This window comes from Varanus komodoensis, unplaced genomic scaffold, assembly GCF_004798865.1.
Source record: "Varanus komodoensis strain SLA01 unplaced genomic scaffold, ASM479886v1 scaffold222, whole genome shotgun sequence".
Taxonomy (NCBI): domain Eukaryota; kingdom Metazoa; phylum Chordata; class Lepidosauria; order Squamata; family Varanidae; genus Varanus; species Varanus komodoensis.
The window spans coordinates 21726-49464 of record NW_025335611.1 but is presented as its reverse complement, the minus strand read 5'-3'; the positions used below and the strand labels follow the sequence as shown (position 1 = coordinate 49464).

The following is a 27739-nucleotide window of genomic DNA, read 5'->3' as shown; positions in this document are numbered from 1 at the left end:
GGTGGGAGGTTCAGGACAGATAAAAGGAAGGACACACAATGTATAGTTAAACTATAGAATTCGCTGCCACAGGAAGTAGAGATGGCTGCCAATCCGGATGGCTTTAAAAGGGGATGGGACAGATCCATGAGGGAGGAGGCTGTCTGTGGCTACTAGCCCTGCTGGCCAAGTGCTCCCTCCTTCCCCAGAGGCGGCCAGCCTGCACAAGCCCGTTGCTGAGGAGCTGGGCAGAAGGGGGTCCTGCACCCCTCCTGCTGGAGGGATCCTGGGGGCAGCTGGTTTGCCACCCCTGGACTGGATGGACCTTGGGGCTGACCTGGCAGGGCTTTTCTTATGAATGTTAAACATCTTTTTTCCACCTTAGTGTTTGTCTGGTTTCCTTTCAGAGGGAAGCTCCCAGCACCAGCCCAAGTTGCCCAACACGTCCTGCGAAGCTTCTTGGGGCATGTCGTAGCCTCAAAAGGATTTAAGACCTTTGCAGAACTTGGTGGCCTCCCCTTGCCTCAGGAAAAGAATTGGCTACAGAGGAAGAAGAACTCTCAAGCTGTGATGGAGGTAGACCCAGAACAGAGGGAAATGCTGGGAAATCGGACCTCAGCTGGGTTTGAGGTGGGAGAAGACCACCATGACACCTGGCCTGGGAGAAGCAGGGGCTCCTGGGAGGAGACGATGCAGAAGATCCTTGGTGAGGAGACCTTCAACCTGTACGTACAGCGCCAGCGCTTGAGGGAGTTCTGCTTCCAGCAGGCCGAGGGGCCCCGGGAAGTTTGCAGCCGACTCCACAAACTCTGCCGGCAGTGGCTGAAGCCGGAGAAGCACACGAAAGCTCAGATGCTGGACCTGGTGATCCTGGAGCAGTTGCTGACTGTCCTGCCCCCAGAGATGGAGAACTGGGTCCGAGAATGTGGACCGGAGACCAGTTCCCAGGCGGTGGCCCTGGCCGAAGGCTTCCTCCTGAGCCAGGCGGAGGAGAAAAAGCACGCGGAGGAACAGGTGAGCGGTCCGGCATTCCTCAACAGTTGCCCACTTGCCCGCCCTGTGGTTTTCCTAATTCCTCTCACAGATCCCTGTGGGGGATTTTTGGTGCCGTTTCAGGTGGAGAGGAGGGCTGAGGTAGCCAGCGATTTCCCAGGGACAGAGAAGGCCACGCAAGAAGCCCCAGAGAGGCTACTTCACAGAAATGGCGGAAGTGCCAGCGTGTCACCAGGTGAGGGTGCCAGCATCTCGGAAGCAGCCTTGGAATGCTGGTTGGGAAAACGCTCCTCTCTACCCATTTCAAAATGTGTGGTCAGTCATTGGTGCTGAGTGGCATTATATGAGGGGTCTTCAAAAAGTTTCCACACTTTTAAAAACTCCATTTATTAAGAATTTCAAAAACAAATCACATCACTTTTCTACACAGTCGCATTCCTTTGCCATGCATTTTTCCCAATGTTGTACCAACATTTTAATGCCATCAGCAAAAAATATATAAAATATATTTATAAAATATAAAAGTGCAGAAACTTTTTGAAGACCCCTTGTACATTCCATCATTTATTCTATTTGAAATGATTTGGTGTTTGGAATCATATTCAAATCACTCTGGAGCAGCTCCTTAAAAGATAGTCTAGGAATAAAATCACATATATAAAAATGCAGGTTGAGCCAAGTAAATCGGGCTTGGAAATGCAGACAAATCCCTTAACAATCTGAACTGGTTTTTATCTGGAAATGAAAACTGAAAAGAAGAAACCAATCTAACCAACTTAATGGCTTCGCATTCCATTTTGTACAAGTGTGTGTTTGTGTTTGTGGACGAGAACCGTAAGTGAAAAGCCTTTTCCGTGATGTCCCTCAGATCAAAGCCCAATAAATATTCCCCTTATCCCCCCCATTTCTTCTGCTTTTCTCTAGAAGCCTCAGGTTATAAAAGCACAAGGAAACCTGGAGCAGAGAATCTTTATAATAAACAAATATAAAACTTGGGGAATGTACTTTGACTCTTCCTGATATCATTTAGGGCACGGTTACTAAGGACTAGCAACTTGAATGGGGCAGGGCAAATAACAGAATCAAACATCTTCTGACCTACAGGCGGTGAAATGATCCAGGAGCTTCATCCCAGGCCTTCTCTTCTTGGTGATGGAGTGAAAATGCTTGATGTGCAGTTGTTGGATCAGGTAGGAGAAGAATGATTGGGTAGGGGGCAGACTGGATGCCTCCATCCTCACATTCCAGAAGGATCTTTTTGTTCCCTTTGACCCTGCAAAACTGCTCATGGACAGGACTTTGGAAGGGACTGAGCAAGCTCCAAATCTCATAGGAGAACCTCAAACCACTCATCTTTACTGTCCTTCTGGATAGCTGCATTGTCTGCTAGAAGAGATATTTCCTCTTCTTTTAGGGTCCAGTGACCTTCGAGGAGGTGGCTGTGCAGTTCTCAGAGGATGAGTGGGCACTGCTGGATCCAGGCCAGAGGTCCCTTCACGAGGAAGTCCTGCAGGAGAATTATGGGAATTGGGTCTCTCTGGGTGAGCATCTCTGTTTTCTTTGGCTGATAGGCAAAGGACACCGAGAAAGCTGACTCTGTTTCTTTGTTTGGGAACTGAAGACATCCTGGGCTGATCCCTCTTCCTTGTCTTGTTTGTTTGTTCCCAGTGTTGTTACAACTGTTGAGTTATCTCTGTCTTACAGCAACCCCATGAATGTGTCCCCTCCAAACCATCTTGACCTTGACAGCCCTGCTTGGCTCATGTAAACACGAGGCTGTGCCTTTCTTGATGGAATCCACCTGGCCTGGTTAAGAGATCTCTCACTATTATGAGCCTTTCCATCATCTTTGCTAGAATGGACATAAGGCTAACCAGCCTGTAATTCCCATGTTCCCTCTACTACCATTTTTGATAACTGGGACCACTGATGCCACCCTTCAGTCCTCTGGAACCTCACCTGTTCTCCACGAGGCCTCAAAAATAGGCCGCCTAGGAAGCCTTAGCAGTTGTAGGTGGCCTGTAAATACATGTATGTATGCATGTATGTATGTATCAAACAATCAGCCAACCAACCAATCAAATGGAGGCCAATGGGTGTGAGAATACCCCCACCAACTCCTGAAGTACCCATCAGGGCCTGGCGCCTTTGTAACATCCAGGGCCCTGAGGAGCTCCTCAATTTATAGGGGGGATGACTCTAATCTGTGCCCCTAAATCCCTGGCCTCATCTAGTCCCCCATGTAGATCTCCCCCATTCTGCTTTGGGGAGAACACAGAGGCAAAAGAGTCATTTAGCATCTGTGCCTGTTCCCTCACATCAGTCACCTTCCTCCCTATTAAGCAGTTCCACCACCTGACTCCCCTTCCTCTTGCTATTTACGGAAGCCCTTTTTGTTGCTCCTGATGTTCTTTGCAAGTCTCAGCTCATAGCAGTAGAGAGTTGGGAGGGGTCTACAAGGCTCTTGAGCCCAAGTCCCCCATCTGCTTCCACATGTGGTCCCCCATCCAGCTGCAGGCCTGGGTCTTTCCTGCTTAGCAAGGGTGACTCAGCATGCTCACTTGATGTACAGCTATGCAGGCAGGTGATGGAAAGACCTTTGCAGTACCAACCTTTGTAGTGCAGATTATTTATTTATTTAAAACTCTTTTTAGACCGTCCCTTACCATGGTCTTGGGAAGGTTTAACAATAAGATGAAACAGAATAAAACACAGCATCCTAATCAAAATTTTCCCATCAACAATAAAACCCCCTATTAAAACAATCAAGTCTTAAAACATTGGGAAAATAAAAAGATGCTCATATAGGACTGCCCCTGATCTATCTTTCCCAGTAATATCTGCTCTCACCAATGAAGGTTTCTCCATCAAGCTCTCTCACCTCCTCCATCAGGAGGTGCTAATTGTAACATCATAGAACTGAGAGGGGGAATCGGGTAGTAGTCCCGTGGTGCTGATGATCGCTGCCACTGTGATGTATCGCGTTCATTTTACCTAGAAGGCGCCAGCCGCCAGCCCTTGCTCCGCCCCTGCACTCCCACCCTGGGGCACCCCTTCCCTGCCCCTCCAAGACCAAGTGGCCACCTCAGCCTTAGAGCCCCACCTCCAAGGTCACAGGAGCTCCAGGCAATCTTATGCCCACTCCCGGACTATGTCCAAAGGCCAGAAGATTGCACTCCCCCACCACCACAATCTGCTTGGGCGCCATGCTCAGCCTCTGGGACCTTCCTCTGAGTGCCATCTCCAAGGGAGGGGTAGAGGTTGGCAACCAGGGGAGGGCTTTCTCTATGATGCCCCCCTCCCATCTATGAGACAGTCTCCCCACTGTCACCCACCTGGCATCAAACTTACTATCTTTTTTTTTAAATAAATTTTATTATTTTCTCTACAATCTAACATTAAAAACATCAATCATTTAAGACATCGGACATACTAGGTTGACATCTTACTCTTTTTAACAGTCAATAACCATATTCAGATCTATGCATAGTCCCATTTCTCTAGCCAATAATAAAAAGAGTTCCAAGTTTGATAGATATATGTATTCTCCTTCTCCTTCAAAGACAAGGTCAATCTGTCCATTTCCGCGCAGTCCAAAATCTTTAAGATCAGTTCTTCAGTAGGTGGCTCTTCACTCCTCCAATGTTGGGCAAATACAATCCTCACCGCAGTAATTACACATAGAATCAGGTATATAGCTTGTTTATCAAAGTCATCAGAAATGATGCCTAATAGAAAAACTTCAGGTTTAAATGTTCAAGGGTTTTGTAGCATTTCCTCAAGCCATTTATGTATTTTAACCCAGCAAACTTGCTATCTTTTCAGTACTAGGTTAAGACACATCTTGATGTCAAGACCATGATGGATTTTCTTAGTTCCCTAAAGCCTGGAGGGGATTACCAATCCTATGTGTTTCTCCTTTTCAAGGATCATTTTACTACACATTTTACCTGCCTTAAATTCATCTGAATATTTCTTTAAATTTACATTTGTATTACATTTTAGTGTTGCTGTGCATTGTTGTAAACCACCTCAGGTATGGGGCAGCATAGAAATGCAAATATTACTACTACTACTAATAATAACAATAATAATAATAGATGATGATGGTCACGATCCCACTGCCATTATTATTATATCAATATTCTTAATATAATAAATAATAATATAATTAACAAATGATACCCGTGGGCCAGATAACCTCAAAGGATGGGACCACATCCCATGCCCAACATTCACAGTGGATCGTCTCTCTCAGCACTTTGATGGGGAACCCAGCATTGCTGGTCACAGGCTGCCCTGCTGTGGAGAGGGAAGTACACGCAGGAGATTCCTTGTTATCTCTGGACACTTGCATGCCTAGCGGTTAAACCTCTGGAGAATTGGTAGCTTGGGGAGAGCAGATGGAGGAGGCTGGGCTCACTAAGGGAGTCCAGGCCTCTGCAGGCCGCATGGGGAAACTGCAGGCTGGAGGTTCCACACCGTGGGCTGCTGGTTCATGCAAGTGACCTTTAGTTTGAAGCTGGCCCCTAGAAGTCTCTCTTCTATATTTCAATGGGCAGTTAATGGAGTCTATTCTCTGATTAGGGGGTCTGTTACTTCCTAACCAGCTTTCTCTCCTTATTTCCTCAGGCGACTGGAGGAAGGGCGAGAAAGAAAGTGAACTGCAGAGTTGGGAAACTGATGCACAATGGAAGTGGGGCAATAGACCTGTTCCTTCTCATGGGGCCAGTTTCCATGAAATCCCAAGGCTTCAAGAATGTCACACTGGAAGCAAAAGGAATGCAATGTCTTTATGTGCAAAAGTCTTAACTAGTAAGCCAAGCCTTAGGACACATCAAAGATTGCACACTGTGGAGAAGCCGTGTAAATGTTTAGAGTGTGGGAAGAGCTTCAGGTGGAGTTCAGAACTTTGGTCACACCAAAGGGTCCACACAGGAGAAAAACCATATCAGTGCTCTGAGTGCGGAAAATGCTTCAGGGAGAAGAAAAACCTGAAGGGGCACCACAGAATCCACACAGGGGAGAAGCCCTATAAATGCGCAGAATGTGGGAAGAGCTTCCGATGTAGTTCAGAGCTCTGGTCTCATCAAAGGGTGCACACAGGGGAAAAACCTTACCAGTGCTCAGAGTGTGGAAAGAGCTTCACAGAGAAGAAAAACTTTAGAATGCATTATAAAATTCACACTGAAGACAAACCTTACAAATGTTCAGTTTGTGGAAAGAGCTTCAGGGAAAACAAAAACCTTATCATACATTACCGAATCCACACGGGGGATAAACCTTTCCAATGTACTACTTGTGGGAAGTGCTTCAGTCATAGCACAAACCTTACGAGGCATCACCGAGTCCACACTAGGGAGAGACCGTACACATGTGCAGTGTGTGGAAAGGGTTTCAGTGATAGCAGAACCCTGAGGAGGCATCAGAGAATCCACATGGGGGAAACACCATATACGTGCTCCGAGTCTGGACAGAGCATTGAGTACAGTGCCGAGCTTTATTCACATCAAAGTATACACACTGTGGCTAAACCTTACCAGTGCGCTGAACAGCGTCAGTACCGACACAGGCCCTACAAGCCTTCTCAGAATCTGCATAAAGGAGAGGCGACATACATGCTTGATATGTGGGAGGAATTCTAGGACACATTTGGTCCTAAGGTCACACCCCCCAAAAAACAATACCTTGAATTCAAAATGTTCCAAGCTTTCACAAGCCCTAAAATATATCATGGAATCCCTCCACCCAAAGGATAACCTATATAAAGGTTTCTGGTGTGGAAAGACCAGAAAGTAAACCTTACAGAATATCAGATAATTCATAGGTTCAAGGTTCAGTTTGGGGGCCAGGAAGTACTTCCTGGTGGTTAAGACCCCAAGGGTATGGAATGGGCTTCATTGGGAAGTGGTTGAAGCCCCATCCATGAGGGTGATGGACAAGGATAGGCTGGACATGCACATGGTAGGCATGTCATAAATGGAGCCGGGGGTCAGACTAAATGGCACGGGAGACCCCTTCTGACTCGCGCTCTGCTTCTATGTTTCGACAAAGGAGAGAAACCATATAAATGGTCAGAGGCAGAAAGCATTTTATGAGACAATCCTGAAACAACATTGAGCATCCACACATGAAAAGCCGTTCAGGGCACAGCCCATCATCCCCCAGGAAGCATGGCTGGCTGGGAGCTGCTGGATGTTGTAGTGTTTTCCATTGTACCCTTAAATTCAGAATATGAGAAGGGAGAAAGCAACACTGCAGCTGGATTTCAAGCTCTACTTTGCATAATAGTGTAGGAGTCAGAGAGGCTGAGGGTGTAAAAGGTTTCAGACAACCAAAGTTTTCCTTACCGTCAAAGAATGAGCAAAGCAGAGAAGCTGCTTAAATGCTTGGTGTGTGGAAGGAACTTTGGTGGGGTGCAAGTCTCAGACCACATTGAGGAATCCACCCAGGGGAATGCCCTACAGTTACGCTGATTTTGGGAGCACTTAGAGTAGCCACCTTTGGTGGGGGGCTAATGATGCTTGAATTTCAACTCCCATCAGCCTTAGCTAGGATAGCCAGTGGTGAGGGATGATGGGAGCTCCAGTGTGTCAACATCTGGAGTAGGGCTGTGTGAGGAATCCATTTTGGGGGTGGGGATCTGTTGGATTCCCTGGATCCAGCTCCGAACAGCTGGACCACTTCGTTGCAGCTGTGCGGCCAACTTCCTGGCAAGCGTGCCCGGAGTTTGTGCACTGCTCACCAGGAACAGCCCCGCACAATTGCTGCACAAGCAGGACTCCTGTGCTGCATGCACCACCTTTGTGCTGGTACACAAGACATGGAAGAAGGTTGCTGGTCACACAGCCCACGCTCTGTGAGCTTCAGGCTTCCTCTTGGCTCTTCCTTCTAAGACAGAGCCAAGCACGAGAAGAAGTCCACGGATCCTAGAGAAGCAAACTCCTCAGGGCTTCATTGTATTGCTGATCTGGAGGGCCACCCTTGCCGCTGGGCTCCAGGTGGTCTGCAATCAAGAAGCTCCTTCCAAAAAAAGAGGACTCCCAACTGCGGTGTTGCTGCCCAGAGCACCATACATCCCAAGAGGACAGGGAGGTCCAAAGAATGGATGGTAGGATATGAAATCCCTTTTCCAAGCCACCAAAGACCAGCTGAATTCAGTGGTACCTCGGCTCATGAACGCCTCAGTTCACGACCACATCGGGTCGCAAACAGAAATTTCATAAAAATTTTGCGGCAGGTCACAAACTCTGCATCCGGTGACGATCGCAATTGTGCCCGCCTTCCCTGCATGGGTGCAATTGTGGTCATGCTCAGTGGGGGGGGGGGGCGCGATGGCCACAATTGCACCCGTGTTCCCTGCCCGAGCGCAACCCCAATCGCGCCCATCTATGGCCGCAGTCATGCTTGTGCAGGGAAGATGGGCATGATCGTGGTCATGCTTGGGGGAGGGGGGGAGATGGCCGCGATCTTTGTTGTTCTTCCTTCAAATTTGTGTGAGTAAAAAAATGGTTACAGAATGGATTAATTTATATTGGACCTTATGGGGAAATTTGACTTGGCTCACAACCAATTTCGATCATGACCAGAGTCATGGAATGAATTAAGTTCATGAGCCAAGATACCACTGTACCCTCTTTCCCTGAAAATAAGACTGCGTGTTATACTAATTTTTGCTCCAAAAGACGCATTAGGGCTTATTTTCAGGTCTTATTTTTTTCTTACGAAAGCTGTAAGATTCTTCTCCCGAGAGTCCTCCATGATTCCTTTCTTGTACTCAACAAATAGCTCTTTCTTTTTGCACCCATCTTGCATTTTACATCTATGCATTAAGTATGTCCGTTACAACACATGACGTATTGACATTATTTTTATGTTGTGTCTGTACTCTGGTCATTCAGCAATAAGTCTCACATCCATCTGTATACATAGGCATTTACCTCTTGTCCAAAGGTGCCCGCTTCAGTATTTACAAATAATTATAATGTATATTATAATGTTTTTTAAGTATTAATGTCAATATTATTTAAATTTAATTATATAATAACATTTTTATTTTATAATTCAATGCATCTATCGTTTGTTGCAACGGATGTACTGCCATGTTTCCCCATCCGTCTGGCTGACGATCTTAACTGGGGCCTATTTTTGGGGTAGGGCTTATATTATGAGCCTCCTGAAAAATCATGCTAGGGCTTATTTTCTGGTTAGGTCTTATTTTTGGGAAAACATGGTATGAAAACTAGCTAACCGGCTACTGCTGGGGCTATACTTAGAGAGGAAAGGTTCAGGTCATCCCTTGGCGGTGTTAACCAAACTGCAACAATCCCCTTGGATCCTCTTTTAGGCCTGCTCTTATTGACCACATAATGATATCCATTGCCCTTTGACATACTCCCTTCCATTACTGGTTTTGTGTCCCCTCCTGAGTCCATTACTGGTTTTGTGTCCCCTCTTGAGTCCTTACATCAGCCATTCCCGCAGCCCATCTGAAAACTATTTGATCTCATCTTCCTCAAATTTGATTGTGATCTATTTTAATAAATCTGTTTAATTTTTCATTGAGTTCTGCAAACTGGGATGACATTCCTTTAAGCTGCAAGCAACTCCGCATCCCTGCCTGGAGCGGCTGGGAATGGAGCCTGGAAAACGGTAGCAAAAGAGGCTGGAGGGAGAAGAGACACCTGCAAAGAGAGGGACCTCAGAGGAAGATAGACTACTTGAAGGAAGTTCCCTGGTGATGTGTTTGAAGGGCGGTCCAGATGGGCTATTGATGGCCACCAATCTGGGTGGCTTTAATTGGATGGATTTGTGGTGGGGAAGGAGGTCCTCCGTGGCTACTAGCCCTCCTGGCCATGTGCACCCTCCTTCACCAGAGGTGGCCTGCTTGCACACCCCCGTTGCTGAGGAGCTTGGGCAGGAGGAGGCCTTGCACCCATCCTGCTGGAGGGATCCTCTGGGCAGCTGGTTTTCCATCAAGTGGACGGAGTCAGTGCTGAACTAGATGGACCTGCGGTCCAGCAGGGCTTTTCTTATCTTCTTTCTTATGGATCCAAGTTTAAGCAGCCTCAAGGTGGGACATCAACAAGGGGAAGGCTTTTTTTTTTTTTTTTTTTTTGCAGTGCCCCCCCCCCCCCGGGGGAACCCCCCCCCCCCCAATATGTTTGCCTAGTGCTTCGGCAATGCTTCGGGCACCAGGCAAAACCCTTTTTTTTTCGCCCTGGCTTTTTAATATCAGCAATCTTGTGGTCTCTGGATCGTGTCTAAGGAACTGTAGAATATTTTGGATTCCCACAAAGGAGGGTGGAGACAATCCTCTGACTTCAGAGCTGGGAATTGGGACTCTTCTGGGGATTGGAGTTCCTTCCATGCCCCTCATGGCTGGCATAGGAATAACTCTGCTGGCTGCTTTCCAAGGTCAGGAATTCAACCTCGGAGAGGTGAATGGAGGACTTTTCAGGGGAGAGAAGACCAGAGAAGCCAAGACACAAGATATCCTACAAATGTTTTGTGTCTGTTTCAGTCTTTTGTCCACATTGCATTAAATTGCTTGCTTTTATGTGTGCACGCTGGCCTTAAAATTCAACTGTGATTCTGAAGGAAAAGTTTTAAAGAGAGAAATACGTTTTCCAGAAAGTGGCCCTTCTCTCCCCACACAATCGCAGGGCAACCCACAACTCCTTCTAGGCTACAGAAGGTCTGTACAGTCTGAACACCATAAGGCTTTTCCTCAGAGCTGAAGCTCCCAAGCCTGGCCCTGGCTGGGCGTATAATAATTCTTCCTTCAGTGGAGAGTGGCACTTGAAAAGTTTTCATGGAAGCCCGGCTGAAGTCAGTCAGTCTCATTTTGGTAAGTGTTTAGCTTTCACCATGAAGGCCTGGAGACTAGATCAACGTGAAATCACATGACTGTGCAGAGACAACTGCATGAAAATGGGAGTTTCCTACAGATGGTTAACCCTCAAAACCAAAAAGCTCCAGGGATGAGATTCCCCCTTGACCTGTTTCTTCACTGCAACCTGCCAGCTCTCCTGCCTCGCTCAAGTTCAGAGGAAGGGAGCAAACAAGGAAGAAGCTGATGGTGGTGGAGAGAAGGAGTGGCCGCCACTGTCTTTTGCTGGCAAGGGAGTTGAAAGTTAAATGCATAAATGGGAGCCTTAACTAGTCTTGAAAGGAATGGCAATTCAAACAGGAGTAAACTCTGCTTTGTGGCTATGTCTTTTCTCCTCTCAATCATTGCACCAAACACATTTCAACCCCATTCCCTTTTAAGAAAGGAAAGACAGGGTGGCATACTGGTTACACTGGTTGGGCTGAGGAGATTTAGGTTCTAGTCCCCACTCAGCCATGGAGCCAACTGGGTGACTTTGGGCCAGTCTCAGATTCTCAGCCCAACCTACCTCACAGGGTTGTTGTGAAGATAAATTGAGAGAAGGAAAATCTTGTAAGTCATTTGAGTTCCTTGCAAGAGGAATGGTGGGGTAGAAATATAATAATAAAATAAACGTTGGAGCAGCAGCTTTATTAGAGATCATTACAATGCACAAATGGTCAGCATCTCCAGGCATATGTTAGAAAAAATGTATTTGGTGAGGGGGAGAGATGGGAAAGGGAGAAAAGATGCCTGTTAAAATTCTTCGTGTCATTCTGTAGTTAGTGCCACTAAAGCATGGGTCCTCAAACTATGGCCTGTGGACCAGTTCTGGCCTGCCATGGCCATTTATCTGGCCTGCCTCAGAGTTTTGGACTTGTCCAGAGGAAACGAGCTCCAAGTAAGTCCAAAACCTCTGAGCTGGTGCAGGCGTTCTCAGAAACTGAGCAGAGAGAGAGAGAGCTGGTGCATGCCCAAATTGCAAGAGCCCAACTGTGCGGGCGCCGGCTCTCCCCCCGCCCCTACCCCTCTGCACACATACACAGAACGGGAATATGGAGCGGGAAACAGAAGAGAGGCGGGTGGAAGAGAGAGACAAAGATGGCGAAGGTGAAGACGAAGAACTAAGAAAAGGATTGAAAGTAAGAAAAATATAACTTTTAAAATCTATTTTTAATTATGTGAGCCCAGGGGCAGCTAGCCGCCATCTCGCCAAGTCACAGGGCAGCCAGCCACATGGCCGCTTCTGTGGGAGCAAGCCTCTGCCTCACCGGTCCCCTGTGGAAAAAGTTTGAGGAGCCCTGCACTAAAGGGATGACTTTTGAACTTCACCAGAAGGTCAGCTGCAGAAGGTCTAAACTGCTAAAGTACCAGATACACATTTATGCATCATGAAAGTACCAGATACACATTTATGCAATCCCCAAAATGTATTCACCAACCAATTATATGTTCGTTCATACACACAGGCTGTCTCTTAAGGTAAAGAAAGCCCTCTGAAGGCAACTTTCAACACAGAGAAATAAATAATATGCATCGGTACCCTTTTTAAAGCCACCGTACAAAAACAATAAACAAAAAACAAATAATACTAGCCCAATAAATAAAGCACAAAATTAGGGAACTAGGGGCATTTACGTGTACTGAATGGGGTTGCACTCCTTCAAAAGGAGAACAGTTTGGGGGTGCTTCTTGATTCATCAAAGTCGCCCAATGTGTGTGACAACTCAGCAGCCACTCCCTGCATGTCAACTAGGTGTCATTACAAAGTGGAGAAACTTGGCCCAGTAATACTGCAAGTGCGAAGGAACTTGGAATTGCTGAAGATCACAAGCTAAACATGAGTCAACAATATGATATGGATGCAAAAAGGGCATTTTGGGCTGTGTTTATAGAAGTATAATTCCCAAATCATAGGCAGGACTAGTTTCTCTTTACTCAACACTGGTTAGGCCTCATCTGGAGTACTGCATCCAGTTCTGGGCACCACATTTTAAGAAAGATGCAGGCAAGCTGGGAAGGGTTCCAAGGAGGGCAACAAGGATGATCTGGGGCCTAGAAACAAAGTCCTCTGAGGAGAGACTGAAGGAACTGGGCATGCCCGGCCTCGAGAAGAGAAGACTTTGGGGAGACAGGTTAGCACTCTACGAGTACTTGAAAGGCTGCCACAAAGAGGAAGAAGGCCAGGGTCTCTTCTCCACCATCCCAGAGTGCAGGACATGGAACAACAGGCTCAAGTTACAGGAAACCAGAGTTCAGCTAGATACCAGGATGAACTTTCTGATTGTTACAGCAGTACAGCAATGGAACCCAAGACCATGGGAAGTCGGGGGCTCTCCCACACGCGAGGCGTTCCAGGTGCAACTGGGCAACTGGGCATGCATCTGAGAAGGATGGTTTAACTCAATGTCCTGCACTGAGCAGGGGGTTCTGCTCCATTCCAGCTCTACTATTCTAGGATGCTGCAGCTGCTGACATGGAAAGATCCATGCTGGCTGCTTCTCCAAAGTTGTAAGACCAACCACAGATAAGGGGAAAAGGAATTCTGGAGGGAAAGGAAGAGATTGGCTCTCTCAGTACACATGTATCCTGAAGGAACATTGGCTCCAAGATGGAGTCCTGTTAGCTTATTTGAGTATATCTTGAGCAGACAAATGCATCCCTGCAGCTATAGTTGTAACCATGGATCTGCCTATTCTCACAGGGTCTCCTGGGGGCAACGTTTATTCATCACAGGTGACCAGATAGGTAACAAATCTTAAGACCACTTAGACACCTCATACAATGCCACCTCCAGCTGAGATCCACTGCCTACACCCAGCCCTGCTGATAGACATCTCTGCCACATTTTGAGTAGTGAGGTGGCTGGCTCTTTAATGAATTGTATAGCCAGAAACAGTCATAAAATAATTCCTTTGTGTCTCCTCACAAAGTTTGAAAGAAGATCTGAAGCTGTTTCCCCATCCCAGGCATTTCAAGGGATTCTCAGGATTCCTTCTAGCCTGGATTCTTTGATGGGACTCAGATATCTTGCTTTCTGGCTGAAGCTCCTTCTGCATCAGCGAGTTTCTAGCTCATGTGCAGTTTTTGGTGTTGACAAAGGTGGCTCCATTGTCTGAAAGTCTTTCCACACTGTGAGCATGTATATGGTTTCTCTCCTGTGTGAATTTTTTGATGAAAAGTAAGATTTGAGCTACAGTGGAAGCTCTTTCCACACTCCGAGCATTTGAATGGTTTCTCCACTGTGTGTAGTCTCTGATGGTAAGTAAGACCTGCACTACAACTGAAGGCCTTTTCACATTCTGAGCATATAAATGGCCTCTCCCCTGTGTGGATTGATGGAAAATAAGGCTTGTACTAAAGTGGAAGCTCTTTTCACACTCCAGACATTGATATGGCTTGTCCCCTGTGTGGATCCTCTGATGGACAGTGAGGCTTGAGCTGCAGCTGAAGTTTCCTCCACACTCCAGGCACATATATGGCTTCTCCCGTGTGGATTCTGTAATGGGAATAAAGGTTTGCTCTTTGGCTAAAGTTCTTTCCACACTTTGAGCATTTAAATGGCTTCTCTCCTGTGTGGATCCTGCGATGGGAAGCGAGGCTTGAAGTATAGCTGAAACTCTTTCCACTCTCCAAACATGTAAATGTTTTCTCCCCTGTGTGGGTTCTCTGATGGGAAATAAGGCCTGATCTACAGCTGAAGCACTTTTCACAGTGTGAGCATTTAAATGGCTTTTCTCCTGTGTGGATTCTCCAGTGGGAAGAAAGGTTTGGGCTCTGGCTGAAGCTCTTTCCACATACTGAGCATGTACATGGTTTCTCTTCAGTGTGTGTTCTTTGATGTATGGTCAGGGCTCCAGTATCAATGAACCTCTTCCCACACTCCAAGCATTTATATGGTTTCTCCCCTTTGTGCACTCTTTGATGTTTAGTCAAGCTGAGTCTCTGACTGAAGCTCTTTCCACACTCTGAACATATTAAAGATTGCTCCCTATTGTGTATTCTTTGATATGTAATAGGGCTTGCTTGATTACTAAGCATTTCTGCAGCCTGAGGAAGCGTAGTCCTTTTCATTCCTTTGTGGCTTACTTGGAGTGAATTTCAGAGAGGTCAGCTCCTTCCAAAGCAAGTGATTACTTCCTCCACTTCCATTTTGATTCCTTTTCTTCCATTTTCCCTCTTTATCAGTGTCCTTCTCACCACAGAGAGAAGAATCTGATAAGGGAGAAATGAAATCTCAGACAAGGAAACAAGCTCAATTAACTGCTGTGTATGAAGCAAATTCCCCTTCATGGATCACTGCCTTGTCCTGGCGAAGGGGCTTGCGTAGTTCCCTTGGACTGCAAGGAGATCAAACCAGTCAGTCCTAGAGGAGATCAAGCCTGACTGCTCTTTAGAAGGCCAGATACTGAAGATGAAACTCAAGTATTTTGGCCATCTAATGAGAAGGAAGGACTCACTGGAGAAGAGCCTAATGCTGGGAACAACAGATGGCAAAAGAAGAAGGGGACGGCAGAGGATGAGGTGGCTGGATGGAGTCATTGAAGCAGTTAGTGTGAGCTTAAATGGACTCCAGGGGATGGTGGAGGACAGGAAGGCCTGGAGGAATGTTGTCCATGGAGTCGCGATGGGTCGGACGCGACTTCACGGCTAACAACAACAACAACAACAATGAAGCAAATTAAAAAGACTGTGGAGAAACCCATGTCCGTTAAGTCCTCCATCCATCCACCTTCCTTCCTTTCATCCATCCATCCATCCTTCATATATTCTCTGTACTGCCCAACAACAGTCAAAACTCTCTGGGCAGTTCACAATAGCAGATTAAAAATAACAATACAATACATCATATTGAAACATATTAGAATGCCATAAAAAGTTTACAATACAAAATGTAAAACCTGATTTCAAAGCAGATTAATATTAACTTGAAGAAAAATCTTAAGACTTGTTTGAAAGCTAGCAGACCCCAGTCTTTACCTGGCACTTAAAAGATAGTAAAATTGGTGCCAGCCAGGCCTCAGTGGGGAGCTCATTCACAACTGTGGGGCTGCCACTGAAAAGGCCCTTCTCCTTGTTGCCACCAGCCAAACCTCCCTCAGAGTTAGGCCCCAGAACTTGATGGCAGTGTCCCACTTCTTTGATGGGAAGTAATATCCTTTCAGTGCCAGGTTAAGACTGTCTTCCACTGTAGTCATTCACTTAGTTTACTGGGGGTTTTTAGCTGCTTAAATAGGTCTTATGAACTAATTCATATTGCAACTTTGCCAAATTTCAGAACAGCAATTTTTATGATTTTTTAAAAAATACTGTTGCATTTTATATTGTTTTTTAAGTGTTGTGGTAAACTGTCCAGAGACTTTTGTGATGTTATAAAGTAAAATATGATCAGTTTTACTCAAAGTAAAGGGCACTTCTCCATGAGAACTGGGATGAGGGATGGAGGCAGTATGAGCAGGGCAAAGTTGCCTAGACCAGCAGTTTTCAACCATTTTACAGTTAGGGACCAGAAAAAAAAATGAAAATTATTTTGGGGACTGCTGAGGCAGAAATAAAAAGCATTATATACATAATATAGTATTTTGTGTATTAGTTTCTAAATACAGTACCAAAAAAAGAAAATTTTCTAAAATAACCAGAACATTAGCAGTAAAAATGCTAATAAAAGAATAAAGTATTGAAATTAAATATAATCGAATACAACTGAAATTTTAGAGAGCAATATGTAATTCAAATAAGGCTACTGTGAAATCTGCTGTTGCTTCTTTTCAAGAATACTTGATCAACAGCTTACAATAGCAAAATACAAAATCAATATAAATCCAATACTATACTCATAGCCAAGAAATTAAAAGATGCTTGCTCCTTGGGAGGGAAGCAAATGCAAATCTAGACAGCATACTAAAAAGCAGAGACATCACCCTGCCCACAAAAGTCCATATATTCAAGGCTATGGTTTTCCGAGTTGCAATGTATGGCTGTGAAAGCTGGACCATAAGGAAGACTGAACAATGAAGAATTGAGGCCTTTGAATTGTGGTGCTGGAGAAGATTCCTGAGAGTCCCTTGGACTGCAGAGAGATCAAACCAGTCAGTCCTAGAGGAGATCAACGCTGACTGCTCTTTAGAAGGCCAGATCCTGAAGATGAAACTCAAATACTTTGGCCACCTAATGAGAAGGAAGGACTCCCTGGAGAAGAGCCTAATGCTGGGAACAACAGATGGCAAAAGAAGGGAGGGGGGGAACAGCAGAGGATGAGGTGGCTGGATGGAGTCACTGAAGCAGTTGGCGTGAGCTTAAGTGGACTCCGGGGGATGGTGGAGGACAGGAAGGCCTGGAGGAATGTTGTCCATGGGCTCATGATGGGGTGGATGTGACTTCACAACAAGGAAGCAAAATCCAACTCTGGCTTGATGAGCTCTTGCAAGGAATTCACTGAGAACCAAAGAGGGCATGGCTCTTAAAACCCAGAACAGCTATTTCTTGCAGCTATTTCTTCCAGCCTTTGGCCCTATCTTATTTGTGGGGGCTGAGGTTTAGCCTTGAGCCTCCAGCCATGACTGCAAGGTGGGGTTGACAACATGGAGTAGATGCTACAGCATTTCTTATTTCATTCCTTTGCAAGTTGCTTTGGGATTGAGGAAAAAATGCTGTGAATAAGTGAAGGAATAAATAAACTGTCCCCTTTCCCACAGGAGTTGTGCACGGTGGCAACTAAGTTCCTGAACCCCAGCAAACAGAGAAGGTACATTTGGGGTGCAGATGGGGGAGTGGAATCCTACATTTGCCAATATGACTGGGCAATACTGGGAGTTCTGGAACTTTAACTCTGGGTTGAAGTATGTACTGTGTAGGATTGAAAACTTACTTAATTCAAGCATTGTCATGCCGCTCTGTGGCCCTATTTCCTAGCCAGTTTACAAAACCATGAAGTAGAAGAAAGATGCTGCAGTTTAAAAGGTGCACTTTTTTAAAGCCTGGAAGATTTCTTTTTTTAATCACTGGATGCCCAGCCCCCAAATTTCGTGAATGCAAAATACAGGGAGCCCCTATAGCAGCTGGCCATCACTCCACGCCCCCAAAATTGCACCGAGGGGAAATGAGGAAAGCCCCTGACAAGAAATGCTCGTGTGTCCAAAAATCATTAGGTGCTCCGAATATCATGATGGGAAATGGGGAGAGGTACGAAAATACATTGATGGGGAAAGGAGAGAGCTTTTATAGGAAAGCCCCCCTGCTTCCAAAACCCTAACCCTAACCTAAAATAAAAAGTCGCGGGGAGCTCCCACAATGATGCTGATGAGAAACGAAGAGTCTCCAAAGAGGCGTCGATGGCAGATGCGGCCATCGCTAGGCAGGATTCCTCCACTTCCACCAATAAACGGGCCCCCCCAAAATGGCATTGGTGGGACATGGAGCGAGTCTCCAAATTGACGTGGATGGGAGCCGAGAGGAGCGCACAAATTCTCCAGCTTCCAACCTCCCCAATCCGCCCCGCTCCGTCTCCGCCTTTCCCCCTTTTTACACGCCTCTCCACAATCCAGCCTCTCTTGCTTTAACCCTTCCCGGGACGAGACGGCCAAGCGGACCCCGCCCCGCCGCTCCCGCCTTTCAGACGACCGCCTCCTCGTCTGCGTGAGACCCCTAATGCGTTGCAGCGCGTTGCCCAGATGCGAGAAGATTCCTGGGTGCGCTTTATTTTTATTTGGGGGGGGGGGTAGGGAGGGGTGCTGATGAGGGAGGGGTGCTGATGATGCTTCCTGAGAGGAGGCGATGCAAGCAGCTTCTTGCTCTCCGCACCCCCAAATCCATTCTTTGGGAAGCCGGGGCGGGACGTGGGTTTTGGGGAGAAGAGTGCTCCCCACTGGGAGCTGCTGGGAAAAGATTCAGGATGAGGGCCCTGTGGGCGGGAGGTCCCAACCAGGCTGCCCCAGTCCCCCCTTGTGGGGATGATGGGGAGGGACGCCCCCCCCCCACTAGGGACATCAATGGGGACACAGACCCGCTCCGGAGCAATCTGGTGGGGGGCGCCCCTGACAAGCCGGTGGAGACTGAGCCGGACACAAGAGACCTGGATTGTCCTCTCTGGGTGATTTGGGGCCAGTCACCCACTCCTGCTGAACCCACCTCACAGGGTTGTTGGGAGGATAAAATGGAGGGGGGAGGAGCTGCCCTGGGTTTCTTGCAAGAAAGGGAGGGGGAGGTATACATATAATAAAATCAATAAATAAGTGGGAAGCAAAAGAACTAGCGAATGCTTGCAATGGAAGTCGTGGGGTTTTGAGTTATGCAGAAGGCTTGCCTAAGCTTGATCTTTTTTGGGGGGTGGAGGGAGTGGAAAGGAAATATTTCTAAATGGGGTGTAGCATCCACATTTCAATCCATGGTTCTTTCTGATTCTTGGGGTTTGCTTTCTTTTCAGGCTGCAGGGGGGAGCTGGGGTTTAAAAACTATCTCACTTTGCCAGCAATATATCTGCTTGTTTGGAGAGACGACATTAGGGAATTAACCCTGGCCCTCATTCTTGTGAGACTAAGCAGGGCCCCTTGCACAGTCTGGGCATGGAAAGGACTTAGAGCAAGGGGATATTTGGAGCCTGCATTTGGGCACAGAAAATGGATGTCCAGGATCCAGCAAGCAATGAACTAAGGCTGGGAGCAGGAAAAGACTCTCATGCTGAACAGCCTGGGAGCAGCCGAGGTGTCTGGGAAAGAAAAGCGCTCAAGAATCTGGATGGAGGAATTGTTGGTCCGGATATCCCACTCCAGCATTTCCGAGAGTTCTGCTACCAGCAGGCTGAGGGCCCCCGGGAGGTTTGCAGCAGACTCTACCACCTTTGTCGTCAGTGGCTAAAGCCAGAAAAGCACACGAAAGCTCAGATGCTGGACTTGGTGCTTCTGGAGCAGTTCCTGACTGTCCTCCCCCCAGAGATGAAGAACTGGGTCAGAGAATGTGGGCCAGACACCAGCTCTCAGGCAGTGGCCCTGGCAGAAGGATTCCTCCTGAGCCAGGAAGAGGACACAAAACAGAAAAAGCAGCCGGTAAGGGCTTATTCTATGCAGGCAGTCTTGAAGCGGTGCCTCTCCCACCTGAATTCGCCTGGACATTCATTGTCTGCGGGCTTCTTCCAAGTACCCATTTCCAAGAGAGGTGCAGAGAGTAGCATCAAGGGGGAGGGCCTGCTCTGTGGTGGCTCCAAAATGCGGCCCTCCTGTGTATCTTTTTGTCACCAGCTTAAAGGTGCCTTCTTCCCTGAGCCATTCAGTGGCATGTAATGGCATACAGCAGGTGGGCTTTTTGGTAGGTCTCCCACTGAAAATTTTTGACCTGCTCAAAGGGTTTTCAGCTCTGTTTTTGTAAGCCATCCAGAGACTTACTATTGGGACAGCATATAAAAAATTTAAATAAATAAATAAATAAATATTTCTCCCCTGTTGAAACGTGAAAAAATATTTTTGAAAAACGTCGAAAAATATTTTTATTAAACTCTCAAAAAATATTTATTTTTTAAATAAATATTTTTCCCTGTCGAAACGTTAGGCTCTTTGGATAGTTATTTTTGTTGGTGTTGTCGATGTGGATCACCCAAAGAGCTTTGGCTATAGAAATGAAATAAATAAAATGACAGGCAGTATCTGGAAAAACCTCAAAAGTGAGCCATCCTTTCGGAATATTCTCCTGGAAAGGTATATCCTAATTCTTGTGGGCTGTGATGTCATACGACATGTGACAGGCACTGTGGAGCTCCAGGAGAGGAAGAAGATTCCGTATACCCAGAGGTAGTTTCCTCCCAATTTGTGCTGTCAACTCCAACTTATTTATTTTATTATTTATTACAGGCATTTGTATCCTGTCCTTCCGACAAGCGCTCAGTATGGCTTAAATAATATAAAATTAGAATAATAATAAAACCATGAATAATACAATAATAAAACCACTATTATTAAGACCATATAAAACTGGACATCATAAACTAAAAAGAAAAGGAAGGAAAAGACTGAAAATAGAAAATGCAACTGTGAGGAAGGAAAAAAAGAACCTTACAACATCTAAAACCCTTGTTTATTAAAACGATGGTTGAATAAATAGGTCTTTACCTGGCTCCAGGAGTATAACTTGGGGGCCAGGCAGACCTTTCTGGGGGGCCCATTCCATATTCTGGGTGCCACTGCGGAGAAGGCTCTCCTCCTGGTAGACACCCTCCATACTTCCTTCAAGGAGGCTTCCCAGAGCAAGGCATTATCATATCACCATTAAAATGGTTTTACTAACAGTTGGTATTTCAGAGAGACAGGGAATTTATAGAAGCTGCAGAAGCTTTCTCCCTTCTTTCCTCTTTCCTCTGCTGGTTTTCGGATAGTTTTAGGAGGGGATTAAAAAAAAAAAAACTTATGTTCAGGCAAAAAAATACTGGGTTAAAATACATAAATGGCTTGAGGAAATGCTACAAAAACCTTTAATATTCAAACCTGATGTATTTTTATTAGGCATCATTCCTGATGATTTTGATAAACAAAGTATATATTTGATCTTACATGCAATTACTGTGGCGAGGATTGTATTTGCTCAATATTGGAGGAATGAAGAACCATTGACTGAAGAGCTGATTCTAAAAAAGATTCTGGACTGTGCAGAAATGGATAGACTGACTCTGTCTTTGAACGAGAAGGAAGATACATACTTCTATCAAATTTGGAATTCTTTTTATCATTGGTTAGAGAAATGGGACTATATGTCGAAATTGAATATGGTTATTAATTGTAATAAGAATAAGATGTCAACCCAGTATGTCCAATGTCTCAGGAATAATTGCTGTTTTTAGTTTAAACCTGTAGAGAAAATAATAAAAATTTGGAAATCACAGTTTTAGGAGGGGATTTAGCTGTTTTAAAACAGCACCATTGCATTACTACCTCCACTTCGTAGATCCTTTTGCCATTGCTTGGCAGAGGTGTGTGTGTGTGCTGTAGGGTTTGAAAAGTGCAATCAGTTGAGGAGTTCAAGATCCCAGGAGTTCAAAGATCTGCCCCATTTCTTTCCTTTCTTAATCCCAGCCCCACATTTCACACCTGGGGTCCTCACTCCTGTTTTAGGTGACAAGAGGCAAAGCTGCCCCTGATTTCCCTGCGGCAGAGAAAGGCCTGGTGGCCAGTGCATCATGGCTGCCATTCCAGGGAACCTTCCAGAAGGATGACCGAGATGCTACTCCACTGGGTAAGGGTTATTTATTTATATGTTTATTTACATGTATTTATTTGTTGTTGTTGTTAGTCACCGACCCATTGCAACCCCATGGACAACATTCCTCCAGGCGTTCCTGTCCTCCACCATCCCCCGGAGTCCCCTTAAGCTCACGCCAACTGCTTCAGTGACTCCATCTAACCTCATCCTCTGCCACCCCCTTCTTCTTTTGCCATCTATTGTTCCCAGCATTAGGCTCTTCTCCAGGGAGTCCTTCCTTCTCATTAGGTGGCCAAAGTATTTGAATTTCATCTTCAGTATCTGGCCTTCTAAAGAGCAGTCAGGGTTGACCTCCTCTATCACTGACCGGTTTGATCACCTTGCGGTCCAAGGGACTCGCAGGAGTCTCCTCCAGCACCACAATTCAAAGGCCTCAGTCCTTCGGCGCGCAGCCTTCCTTATGATCCAGCTTTCACAGCCATACATTGCAACTGGGAAAACCATAGCCTTGACTAGACACACTGCCTATAATTGCCGAGACCTTCCTAGGCAGCTTACAATGCATAAAACATATTAACAGAGTAAAGCACATTAAAACCAGTTAAAACACAACAAATTAAACATCTATAAAAGCAATTTAAAAAGGCCACAGAGTGCAGGCTAAATGTAATTTTTTTTCTAAAAAGGTATGTCTTTGCCTGGTGCCAAAAGGAAAATAAAGATGGTGCCAGGCAAATTTCCCTAGGGATGGAGTTCCAAAGATTAGGAGCAGCAGCAGAAAAGACCCTTCACCTGGTTGCCACCCCTCTCATCTCCTTGAGGTTAATGGAGCAAATTTCTACCAACTCTCCCTGTTGTGTCTGTGTGGGAGAGATGCTTCTTTCTACGCTCTTCCACACTTATACAAAATCCTTACTAAAAAATATCATTTGATATTTCCATTTTTGGTTTGCAATCACCAACCACCCTTCAGCATTCTACATAGGGCAGACTGGCCAGTCCCAGTAGAAAATAATTAATGGACAAAAATCTCACACCCGGCATGGTAATATTTAAAAGCTGGTGAGAGAACACTTTGACTGACCTTAAAGTAGCCAATGGGAAAGAAAGGAACCTTGAAGCAAGATTAAAGTGAGAGACTGTTGATTTGGCTTTTATCGAGGAGTCCTAACATCAGAGGCTTCGATTGTGATAATGGATTTTTGTCACACTACATGTGCTACAAAGTGCCAGGACATTTGTGTTGCCAGCAGTGACAGTACCATGAACAGTAACTGTCACTGTCAGTACTTTCCACTTTTTAATTTCGTTTGGGTCTAGTTTATTATTCTTCCCCATTATACAATCTTTATACAGATGGTATAAAGACCCAAATCTCTTGATGATGCTCCGTGCATCTGAAATGGACTGTAGTTACAGAGAAATAAATTGGTTTGGCTTTAAGATGCCACACGACTCTTCGTTGGTTTGAAATCAAGTCCGTCTCCACCTTGATATGGCTGCTGGTTTGGGTTTACAGAACAATCCGAACTGGCGTGTTGAACTGTGGCCAAAACCAAGCTGGAGAGAAATCGATTTCAAACCAGGCTGCACAATGCCAGATGCTATTTCAAGGTACAAACATCTTACCATCTCCTTTATTTCCCTAGCAGGTGGTAGAATGACACCTACGCTTCATTCCAGGCCTTCTTTGCTTTGCGCTGGAGCGGAAGCAAAAGCTTTGCAGCTGTCTGAGGTAGGAGAATAATCATGAGAGAAACAGGCAGACCTTGGCATCTCCCTGGACCTGAAATAAAATCTTTCTCTTTGCTTCCGTCAAAGCTGGCTCTCAGCTAGGCTTTGGCTGTCACTAGTGGAAGTTGAACTCTCACTGGAGACCCTTCACTTGCCTCATCTTTACTGCTTTCTTAAGATTGCAACATTATCTGTGAGGAAGAAAAAATGGTTGCCTTCCTCTTTCAGGAGCCCCTGTCTTTTGAGCATCTAGCTGTGCATTTTTCAGAGGAGGAATGGGCCCTGTTGGATCCAGGCCAGAGGGCTCTGCACCGGGAAGTCATGGAAGAGAATTATGGGATTGTGGCTCTTTTGGGTAAGAATCCTCTTTTCCTGGGCTGCTAGTTGTAGAAAGCAAAAACTGCTTCTGTACTTGGTTGGTAGCAGTGCACTGGGGCGGTTTCACTGAGCAAGACAATAGCTGGTCCTTGTTCTTATGGATGCACCATTTATTTATTTCTGAAATTTATTTAAAGCATTTATATACCATCCACTACAAGCATCTCAGGATGGTTTTACAATAAAAGCAGCACAGGAAAAAAAATGGAGTACAGCACCCAAAACTTCCAGTAAATAAAACCCACTTTAAAACCTATTAAAATAATGGGAAACTAAAAAGGGTTTCTCCTGGCGCTGAAAGGAATAAAGCGCCAGCACCAGGTGAACCTCTCTGGGGAAGTGTTCACAGCTAGGGTCAGGATGAAACCCTGATCTGTCCTTCTAGCATTCACAGGCTTCCTCTTGTGCTCAGCCCCATCTTGGAAAGAAAGCTTGTGAGTGGAGCCGGCTGGAGCCAGGGGTCAGACTAGATGGCCTGGGAGGCCCCGTCTGACTCGCTCTGTTTCTTTGTTTCTATGAAAGCTGAGCCGAGAGGAGGTGAATGCTTGTGGAATGAAGGTTACACAATGGGTGACTTTCATCACATTGTGTGCAGCCTTCTGTGTCAGGCCCAGGATGTGGTGTAGAAGAAAGTGAAGCTTGCACAGTGCATGGGATTCAGTTCCCAGCAAGCGTCTCACAAGTGCTGGGCACGCTTGCCAGAAAGTTGGGCTCAGGACCGCAACAATGCAAACTGGAGTCCGGGGAGCCAAGCCCAGGGAATTCATCTGATTCCAAGCCCCATTATAGGTTCTTCCACAACCCGACCTACTAGTAGGACTGGATCTCACAAGGCAAAACATGTGCAATAAGGTGTGAGGTCCGTCCAACTGTGTCATTGCAGGCTTTTAAGAAGGCCCTGAAAAGGACCTTTTATTTTGGTTCTTCCCTGCTCAGGTTCATGGCTATGGATTAGCCATATTGATTTATGGCTATTTTTATTTTGCTATTGTCCTTTTCTTATTCATTACTTGATTCCACTTCTGTACCACCCGACAGCCAAAACTCTCTGGGCAGCTTGCAGCAATTCAAAGTCGTAACACACGGCATAACATACAGTATAACATTTGTTATAACATAATAAAGCCATAAAACATGGCATAAGATACAGTATGACATTTTATCGTGTTTTCCTTGTTTTTTCACCATGTTTTTAAATGGCTTTTTATCCTTGCATGCCACCTTCTGTCTTACAAAGTGGCCAGGGAATTAAAAGCAACAGCCAAACTTCTTGACTGTCCGATCAGTTGATAATGGAACGACTTCCCTGGGAAGGCTGCTGGCTCCCTTTTGATGGAGTGCTTCTGGCAGAGGTTGGCAAGACCCTTGTAGGAGGTGCTTTCACTCTGGTCTTTTAAAGCAGACCAGGATGTACTAGATGGCCTACAAGAACCACTCCAATCCTTGGATACTGTGAATATAGGGGCAGTTCTTGACAACCTACAAAAGATATTTTACCTGTGGCAAGAACTGCTTTCCCATTAAGCCTTTCCAGTTCTGTAATTCGTATAGACCAAGACTGCAGAACTACAAGCCCGGGAGCCAACTCCAGCCTTCTTGGGATCCCAAGCCTGTCTCCTAGGATTCCCCAGTTGGTGCTGTCCCCTCTCCCCCAACTTTGTGGTGGCGCTGTGAAGATCCAGCTGGAATCCCACTCTCTTGTGTTCACCAGCTTTCTTTCTCATGCTCAGCCCTGACCGATGATGCAAGCCGAGCCGAGATCCGCAAGCAGTAAGGAATGCCAGTGGGTCGCGTCTTTCTGAATTATTCTCACACAAAGCATGCAAAACCCACAAGTCCACTTGTACAGCATGCACACACGTGGCACTTGCTCTAGGGATACCTGCACACCTGCAATGTAGCATGCAACAGGTGGACTTGCCTCCTGCTGGTCCCCTGCACGGATGCTCGGTGCGAGCTGGACTTACAGCAGAGAGAAAGCAGGGCAGAGTCTGGGGAGCCGAGCTGAGAAATTCCAAGAAATTTGGACTTCCAAATCAGATTCCTCATAGAATCATAGAACCATAGAGTTGGAAGGGGCCAAGAATGCCGTTGAGTCCAACCCCCTGCAGTTGCAGGACAATGAAGTACACCATCCCCCTCAGATGGCTCTTACATTGTTAGTTGGTGGTTTCCTGGCTTTTTGGAAGTTTTATTGTCTTTCTCAAAGATTGAAATGTCCTTTCCATGTCTTAGTTACTAACAGTAAACCTTAAAACTAAAATAGGCTGATATTTCAGCCATTTCAGTCCTGCCTCCTTTGCCTTCACCTCACATACTACTGAAAGGGAGACCCCGAAAGACTGAAAATGATTCTGTGTGCTGGATTTCTTTGACAATGCCTGTGTTTATCCCTGACCTGGCTTCCTTCTACCAACAGATGACAGCAAGGATGCCATTAAAAAGGGTAAGCAGCAGAAAAGGACACGTAAGCCTAAACAGAGGTGGAAGAGGAATTCTGCTGCTTTTGAAGTTTCCAGTTGCCATGAAATCCCAGTCCAACAAGACTGTGGAAAGGGAGACAAAGAGAAGACATTCTCCCCATGTGCAGAACTGTCTGGTCTTCTCACCACTCAAAGTATTCCTTATGCGGAGATGCTGCTGATATGTTCAGAATGTGGGAAGAGCTTCAATCGGAGCACGAACCTTACGCGACATCAGCGGATCCACACAGGAGAAAAACCGTATAAATGCTCAGAGTGTGGAAAGAGCTTCAGCCAGAAGATGAACCTTACTCGACATCAGAGAGTGCACACAAAGGACAAGCCCCATGAATGCTCTGTGTGTGGAAAGGGCTTCAGCCAGAGCACAACTCTTCGGATACATCAAAGAATTCACACAGGGGAGAAACCTTATACATGCTCCGAGTGTGGGAAAAGCTTCCGTCAGAAGATCAATCTTACGAGACATCAACGAGCACACAAAAATGAGAAGCCATATACATGCTCAGAGTGTGGAAAGAACTTCAGATATATCTCAAGCCTTAATGATCATCAGAGAATCCACACAGGTGAGAAACCATATAAGTGCTCAGAGTGTGGAAAGAGTTTCAGCCAGAGCACAAGCTTCACTTACCATCAAAGACTCCACTCAAGAGGGAAACCATTTGAATGTTCTGAATGTGGAAAGAGTTTCAGCCATTGCTCAAACCTTAATGAACATCAAAGGATCCACACTGGAGAGAAACCATATCAGTGCCCAGAATGTGATAAGACTTTCAGTCAGAAGATAAACCTTACTAGACATCAGAGAGTGCACACAGGTGAGAAACCATATAAGTGCTCAGAGTGTGGAAAGAGGTTTAGTGACAGTTCAAGTCTTACTTCCCATCAAAGAATTCACACAGGAGAAAAACCATACAAATGTTCTGAGTGTGGAAAGAGATTCAGTCAACTCACTAACTTTACTTACCATCAAAGAATCCACACAGGAGAGAAACCATATAATTGCCCTGAGTGTAGAAAAAGCTTCAGTCAGAAGATAAATCTGATTAGACATCAGAAAGTCCACATGGGAGAGAATCATGTGGATGATAGAAATGTTTGGAATGTGGGAAGAACTTGA

At 45.8% G+C, this 27739-nt stretch overlaps 1 protein-coding gene across 1 annotated transcript; it reads left to right on the top strand.

Moving 5' to 3' along the window:
• Positions 1-533: 533 nt before the first annotated feature.
• On the top strand, positions 534-27739 carry LOC123024203 (zinc finger protein 345-like). Its single transcript, XM_044431630.1, has 6 exons — positions 534-993; positions 1096-1207; positions 2077-2162; positions 2387-2513; positions 5605-6462; positions 26790-27739. The coding sequence occupies exons 1-6, from the start codon at positions 550-552 to the stop codon at positions 27737-27739; spliced, it is 2577 nt and encodes an 858-aa protein (XP_044287565.1). The 5' UTR covers positions 534-549.

Bases quoted from the DNA above. Each gene is read 5' to 3' on its own strand.
- LOC123024203 (XM_044431630.1), top strand. From the start codon at position 550: ATGGAGGTAGACCCAGAACAGAGGGAAATGCTGGGAAATCGGACCTCA. The intron at 1,208-2,076 runs GTGAGGGTGCCA...TCTGACCTACAG, and splicing joins AAGTGCCAGCGTGTCACCAG to GCGGTGAAATGATCCAGGAG. The intron at 6,463-26,789 runs GTGCCGAGCTTT...TGATATGTTCAG, and splicing joins TGGACAGAGCATTGAGTACA to AATGTGGGAAGAGCTTCAAT.